This window comes from Equus przewalskii, chromosome 6, assembly GCF_037783145.1.
Source record: "Equus przewalskii isolate Varuska chromosome 6, EquPr2, whole genome shotgun sequence".
NCBI lineage: Eukaryota > Metazoa > Chordata > Mammalia > Perissodactyla > Equidae > Equus > Equus przewalskii.
The window spans coordinates 48,721,408-48,729,300 of record NC_091836.1 but is presented as its reverse complement, the minus strand read 5'-3'; the positions used below and the strand labels follow the sequence as shown (position 1 = coordinate 48,729,300).

Genomic DNA, 7,893 nt, shown 5'->3' with positions numbered 1-7,893 from the left:
AAATATAGGTCCTCAGTGTTGTTACGCATATGCATCCTACTCTGACCATATATGCGATGTTTTAGGACTCAGTGGCCATTGAGGATGTGGCTGTGAACTTCACCCCAGAGGAGTGGGCTTTACTGGATCCTTCACAGAAGAAACTCTACAGAGATGTGATGGAGGAAACCTTCAGGAACCTGGCCTCAGTGGGTAAGAATGAGGGCATTCCTTCACATCATCAAGGAGAGAACAAGTGTATCTTGCCCATCAACGTGGTTCCAAGATGTAGAATGTGGAAACAGGAGATGTTGTGTAACAACTAGAAATGGGTCCTAGCTTATCATATACTTAGAATATAAAAATTTTTCTATAATTTCTAATATTTGGAATAAATTTTCTGGGTCTGCATTTCAGGAACAACATGGGACGATCGTGATATTAAAGATCAGTACCAACACGAAGAGAGGAAGCCAAGGTGAGTCACACAATAGAAAACAGTGTCTTGTGAGAATTCTGGTATTTTATGAAAATTTTTTACAAAACAAATCAAATAATCCTTGCTTCAAATTTAGCTATTCTCAGAACATTTTCACAAAATATACTCTCTGAAATGTGATGTAGAGGTTCAGTTTTTGCAAAACAGTTCACTTGGAAATGTATTAACAAATCCTATATTTCAATATAATTGTTTAGATAATGACAAAGGTGAAGTTCTCTGGCAGTACATTTAATTTCTGAGCATTCAGAAAAGGCAGAAAACCCAGACTTTTCCTATAAGCCATAATAAATGTAACAAGTATAAAGGCATTAATGAAGAAATCATTAAAAATATGCTTCTCGGGGCCAGCCCCGTGGCCGAGTGTTTAAGTTCACACGCTCCACTGCAGGTGGCCCAGTGTTCATCGGTTTGAATCCTGGGTGTGGACATGGCATTGCTTGTCGAGCCACGCTGAGGCGGCATCCTACATACCACAACTAGAGGGACCCACAACTAAGAATATACAACTATGTGCTGGGGGGCTTTGGGGAGAAAAAGGAAAAAAATAAAAACTTAAAAAAAAAAAATTATGCTTCTCTTTTTTTTTACAGGAATCCTGTGGTGGTGAGATTCTGTGAAAGTGAAGATGGTAACCAATGTGGAGAAAACTTCCAATGTGTTCCAAACCTCAATCTGAACAAGAAAACTACAGGAGCTAAACCATGGGAATGCAGCGCATGTGGAAGAGTCTTCATGCATCATTCATCCCTTTATAGGCACGTTAAATATCACCCTGATCACAGACCACGTGACTATCAAAACCATAGAGAGAAGCCATATAAATGTAAGGAATGTGGGAAAGTCTTCAGATTTCCAAGTTTTCTTCAAATACACGAAAGAACTCACACTGGAGATAAACCCTATGAATGTAAAAAATGCAGTAAAGCATTCACTTATTCCTCTTCTCTTCAAATACATGAAAGGGGTCACACTGGAGAGAAACCCTATGAATGTAAAGAATGCAGTAAAACCTTCAGTTGTAATAGTTCTCTTCAAAAACATGAGAGAATCCATACTGGAAAGAAACCGTTTGAATGTAAAATATGTGGTAAAGCCTTCAGGTTTCCCAGTAACGTTCAAGCACATGAAAGAACTCATACTGGAGAGAAACCTTATGAATGTAAAATATGTGGTAAAGCCTTCAGTTTACCCCAAAGTTTTAAAATACATCAAAGAATTCATACTGGAGAGAAACCCTATGAATGTAAAGAATGCAATAAAACCTTCCGTTGTAATAGTTCTCTTCAAAAACATGAGAGAATTCATACTAGAGAGAAACCTTATGAATGTAAAAAATGCAGTAAAGCATTCATTTCTCTCAGTTTACTTCAAGAACATAAAAGAATTCATACTGGGGAGAAACCATATGAATGTAAAACGTGCAGTAAAGCCTTCACTTCTTCCAGCTCTCTTCAGATACATGAAAGAATTCACACTGGAGAGAAATCCTATGAATGTAAAGAATGCAGTAAAGCCTTCGGTTCTAATAGTTCTCTTCAAAAACATGAAAGAACTCACACTGGAGAGAAACCTCATGAATGTAAAAAATGCAGTAAAGCCTTTACTTCTTCCAGTTCTCTTCGAGTCCACGAAAGAACTCATACTGGAGAGAAGCCTTATGAATGTAAAAAATGCAGTAAAGCATTCACTTGTTCCAGTTCTCTTCGAGTACATGAAAGAATTCACACTGGAGAGAAACCCTATGAATGTAAAGGCTGTGGGAAAGCATTCAGTTCTTCTGGTTCTCTTCAGAAACATGGGAGAACTCATACTGGAGAGAAACCCTATGAGTGTAAATTATGTGGTAAAGCCTTCCGTTTTCCCAGTAACATTCAAGCGCATGAAAGAACTCATACTGGAGAGAAACCCTATGAATGTAAAGAATGTGGGAAAGCATTCACTTCTTCCAGTTCACTTCAGAAACATGAAAGAATTCATAATAGATAGAAACCATTTCAGTGTAAAAACGTAGTCAAGTGTTTAGTTTTCTCAGTTCACTTCCACTACATGAAAGTCGTCACACTGGAGAGAAATCCTGTGAATGTCAGTAAAATGAGAAAGCCTTTAATTCTCTTGAAAGTTTTCAAGGATATGCGACAATGCACACTAGAGGAAAATCCGTGTAAATGGAAGCAATACGGGAAAGACCTTTGTCATCCCAGTTCTTCCTGAAGACGTGAAAGGACTCACTTGATAAAAACCTCTTGAATGTAAACACCATGGGAAAGACTTCAATTGGCCTACATCCTTCCATGTGAAACTCCCACCAAAAAGAAATGTAAGTCATATGAGAAAGCTTCATGGAAATGAATTTTATCTAGTGTTCTGGAAAACTTTCAGCATGAAAAGTTGTAATGATATTGTTTACCAAGCCTCTTTCTTAAGTGCAACATTGGATTGTGGATTTCTATTAATAACTTTCACAAATAATTATTGAGGTGAAATAATACTCTAAGTCACCCTTCAATACTGCATAAACACTAATAGGTGGTGCTTTTTTCATAAATCAGTTAATATTTTCTGTAATTGTTTTAGTTCTTCTATGTTAAGAGGCCATTGAAAAGTGACAGTTTCTAGTCCTTGGGGTTTCTTTACTGACTGTATGTTGCAGTTCCAGGATATTCCTAATGTGTTGTACATATTCCACATTTCTTAGAGAAAGCTCCTTTTCTGAGGTGGTGGGTATAGGAGCCTGCGTGCATTTTCTATTCTCCTGAACTGTTGGGATAAATTTTTATGTGTGGCAAGATAATCAAAGTAGATACTTTCCCGTGAATTCTTATTTTCCTATTTGGGCCTTTGCTCTTTGTCTTCACTGGTATTTGGTGAATAGACTTTGAATTAAGTAGAGTCTTGTGATAGAGCAGCAAAATCTAGAGCTGGACCTATCACCCCAAACTGAATTATGTCAGTGAGGGTAAATTTATGTACTGTGTCTTTAAGAATCCATTGCCTTTAAGGTTCCATGTTGGGATTAACCTAGAGCCTGCGATTTGGAAGTTCAGAAGCAAACAAGGCATTAGGCAGATTTTGGAGCCACCATGCAAGGAGAGAGCGAGTTACGTAGGAGCTTCAAGGACACTGTCTCCCAGCGATTATCTGTATTCTTTGCCCTTCTACTCAAGAATCTTGAAAACCATCCACAATTGTTTCATTTCCATTTCCTTATAGGTATATTTTCTGCTGATGTTTGCAGAAATTTCACATCAAAGACACATAAGAGTTAGGATTTTTCTGTGAGGCCTGTTGTCCCCATCAGGAAACTAATTCAGACTTTTCTGGTGAGGACTCTAATTCCCCTCTTCTATAAATGGTATCTGAATAACGTCCAATGTGTGTAGGAAACACTTAGCTGTTAATTGTGGCAGTGAGCACGTTTTCCTGATTCACCACCACAACTACAATGGGGCATAAAAAGAAGGTCCTGGGACGTTGTTTGCTGCACTGTGCAGCGGCTGCCTTGACCCACTTCTTCCATGAGAACAATCCCCTTCTCATGTCAGGGAGACTGTGTGTTTCCTGTTACTTGTAGCTGAATGTATTCCCTTTATTTGTTTTGAATAATGTTTGTATGTCATTAAAACTGTGCATTTCCTTGAGAAATCAACACTTCTGTAGTTGTGTCATTGATATAGTTTATAACCTACTTTTCATTTTCTCAGAATATATTAAAATTCATTTTAATCATGGATTTTCAGATATACTTTGCAGTTTTCTTTATTTAATCATCATACGTTATGAGTCAATTTTATCGTGTGCTTACAAATTCAGGTATTTCTTCAGGCAAACTTTATTTTTTATTGTTTTATACTTGCAGTTTTTGTCATGAAACTAACATCTATTTGTCCTTATTCCAAAACTAAAAAATCCTGTTTTTTTAGAGGCTCTCTTCCAGTGACCTGCAGGGCTGCACCTGTAGTCAAAGAGGGGGAGATAATGAATTCTACTAAGATTGACGGAAGATGATCAAGGACTGTGAGGTTTAACAGAAACAGGGTGCTCAAAAGAACTTCTTAAAGATTTTGACCTGTGTTAAAAGATTTGATTGCTATTCAAGGAAGCAGGTCATTTTCTGTATTGACAGCTGTGAGGAGGTCAACTTAATTCTATCTTTGGGGAGCATTTTCTCATTGGTAAACCTAATCCTTGTTTTCTAGAAGGCAAGAACAATGTAGTGAAGCTAAGCTTACTTTGTCAGCCATTTTAGTAAGATGAAGGGAATATTATTTTTATGACTTAGAATTTTATCTTTTATCAGTTTAACTGGCATGGTTGCAAAATACTTTGTGTTCTCTTTAGTGACTCTAAACTTTTGCTGAAGGATGTATGTGACACTTTTCTCTGCCACTGGATACAGGCCACCTTCTGGTCCTCTGGAACAGCTTTTGCCTTTCCTACTTATCGTCAAAGCATGGATGTAATTCCTATGGTGAATTAGACACTGTTTAGCATACGGAACCTGAATTAAAATATAGAAGTTCAGTTCTTCATCTACATAATATTTTTAATAGCTCCTGTATGTCTCAACTGAGGCCTTTGAGTTTAGGTAAATCGTGAGACAATACAAACCTAGGAAGGGACAGAGACAGGACCACTATGCCAATCAAGCCTTTCTTTCTGTGCTCTTGATGCTAATGTTTCAGCATCCCTCACCTGCCTGCACTCTAGAGTCAGTGTACCCATGTAGCAGAAAGAAGGCATGGTAGGGTTTGGATATAGTGCCATGAAACTAACAAGTTCCTGCCATCCTGGTGTTTATATGTTTGTGGGAAAACAGAAGTGATTAATAAATGGTACAGCTTTATCTTATAAGATGACAGTAACAGTTGAAGAAAAGTAAAGACTAACGTTGAGCTAATAGGGAGGCTGAGATGTGTATGTATCTTTTCTGTCATGGTGGGAGCCTCAGAAAGTCAGGATGTCATTAATACTATTATCTGAGGCTTCCTGTTTATTTAAGCCACAGATATTTGTTATGTCTTCTTCTGTTTAACATCATTTGTGAGGATTTTTGTTTTACCTTTAAAAATTTTCCTTGTGGGCCGGCCCTGCGGCCGAGTGGTTAAGTTCGCATGCTCCATTTCAGCAGCCCAGGGTTTTGTCGATTCAGATCCTGGGCACAGACGTGGCACTGCTCATCAAGCCATGCTGAGGTGGCATCCCACATGCCACAACTAGAATGACCCACAACTAAAAATATACAACTATGTACTGGGGTGCTTTGGGGAGAAAAACGAAAATTAAAATCTTTAGAAAAAATTTTCCTTGTTAGAGTGTTAGGCATTTTCATGTTGCTGCTATACAGACTGAGTGTGCAACGTACACCCCGGTAAACCATGGAGTTCCTGCCACTTAGAGAGACAGTGGCCTTCATCTGCACTGTTCTAGGTCATCCTGAGTGAATTCTATGAGTAGAGTGACATCTACGTGAGTGCGCTGTGATCTCCCCATGGAAACACCACAAAGCTCTGGCTGGTTAGAGGCAACCATCCCAGGAATAATTGAGTGAGCTGCAGAGAGAGGGTGTAATTTTGAATAATATCCTAATTTACTGTAAAGAGAGAAATGGGAAATTTTCAACCTCTTTTCATCACAGGAGTGGCTGGAAGTTTTTAGATTCAATGATCCACAGAGCCCTGGAGCCCAGGTAGCTGTGCACAGGTTTCCTTTCCATGTGCTTAGACGTCCAGCACGTGCTGTGGGAAAGTGGGAAACAGCAGTAACAGCTTTGAGGTTTAAAACAGCAATGGGAATGGGATGTTTTCCACTTTTTAGTGTTAACTTAGGTATTGGAGGGGTTTGTTTAAATGGGCACCACAGGAATGTTGTTTTGAAGTCAAGGTGTTTTTCATCTTTAGGTGGCAGTATTTCTATACGTTTGTAAAAACTCATGAGTGCACATAAAATGTTTTTTATATGTTTATATTTGGTTATTCGTAATTATTAGAAAATGAATACTATAATTGCTTTCATATACTAGGAGAATGTTAAGCTCTCCTGAGCCTTGATATTGATGTGTTCAGCTCTTTTTTCCACCACTGTGGATCCTTCTTATGAAGACTGCAGGACTCAGAAGGACTCAGTCCTCAACAGGACTTCCTTGCAACCCTGTCTTCATTGAGAAAACACCCCTAAGGTTGCACCTGCCCTCATCTCCTACTTATAAGTAACACTGAAGTAAAAGGGCTCCCAGAATCTGTCCTTGAGATTAAATTGGGTTCTGTGGACAGATGTTTAGAAATACTGTGGTTCTAAAACAAAAAGGTGTATCCCAAATGGGATCTGCCTGAAGACATCCTCATTCATGTGCGTCAGCATCGGTTCTTTTCACTGCCATCCATAGACCATTTCCAGCTCTTCATTTCCCATCTCAAGCCTACTCTGTGCCTGCTGACTTGGAAACATCTTTAGAAATCCACACATGTCCCACTCTGAAAAATTTCTCTGAGGCAAAAGGACGGGGCTGTGAGGTAAGTGGGTGACAAGCAGTGGTAGAACCCATGTCATGGGCACATTCTGTCAGCCACAGTGACCACAAACATCACATTCTTACAACACTTAGAAATTGAGTGACTTTGAATTGGGAAACAAAGGGCTTTTTTGAAATAGCTGTCCTCCGTTAGCATCTCCCTTCACACCCCTTTACCATAAAGGCTTCAGCAGCCTCCCACTATGCATCCAAGAGTCAATAATCAACTGCTCACAGTGGACATATGTTGCCCAAGGCATTCTTCTACCAACTCTATTCTCATCCATTTCTGCTCACGATTAGAGAAGCCACTGATGGGCACTAATTCTATGTATAAATGGAGGCCCTCTCAAGGCCTGAGTTCATCCTCTGCAGCCAGCATCCTGTTTTGTCTTGGGCCGTGAATGCAGCACCCTTCCTTGCTAATCAGAGGGCTTTTCCTTGAAGAGAGATGGGTACTTAGAGGATGGAGCCAAAAGTGGTGCTTCTGGCATATCCTACTTGGAGGAGGAAGTGTGTTCCCCTCTTTTCTCATTGACAGAATCCATTGTGGGGGAGGTCACTTCATTTTCAGGCACAATGGCCCCTCAGAGAGTCACCTGGGAGCACTGAGTAACTAGGGTCTCATCTGCTTTGTAGACAGTGTGCTGCCACGACACCTGATGGAGTCCAGTGCAGAGATGCCGCATTCTTTTCCTACCAACAGGCCATCTTAGATCAAAGATTGGACCCAAGCACCAGATCAATTAGCCAAACTCCAGACAATCATGCTAACAATAGAGAATTCCCTGCCCAATAATTGAACTCGTGTTCACGTTTTTACAGATCCTTTGGCCATTACCAGTGATCTAGCTGTCTCGTCCCGTCAGTAACAAGTCCTTATCCAAGGTCGCCCCTATGACAT

At 39.6% G+C, this 7,893-nt stretch overlaps 1 protein-coding gene across 2 annotated transcripts in view; it reads left to right on the top strand.

Moving 5' to 3' along the window:
• LOC103542999 (zinc finger protein 709-like) overlaps positions 1 to 4,127 on the top strand; it is a 161,142-nt gene extending 157,015 nt beyond the window's left edge. For both annotated transcript variants that reach the window (XM_070625439.1, XM_070625438.1), the window contains exons 2-4: positions 66 to 192; positions 397 to 457; positions 1,072 to 4,127. In XM_070625439.1, the coding sequence (XP_070481540.1) occupies positions 66 to 192; positions 397 to 457; positions 1,072 to 2,467 (1,584 nt within the window). In that variant the 3' untranslated portion in view covers positions 2,468 to 4,127. The remainder of the gene's footprint in view (positions 1 to 65; positions 193 to 396; positions 458 to 1,071) is intronic.
• The last annotated feature ends 3,766 nt before the right edge of the window (positions 4,128 to 7,893 follow it).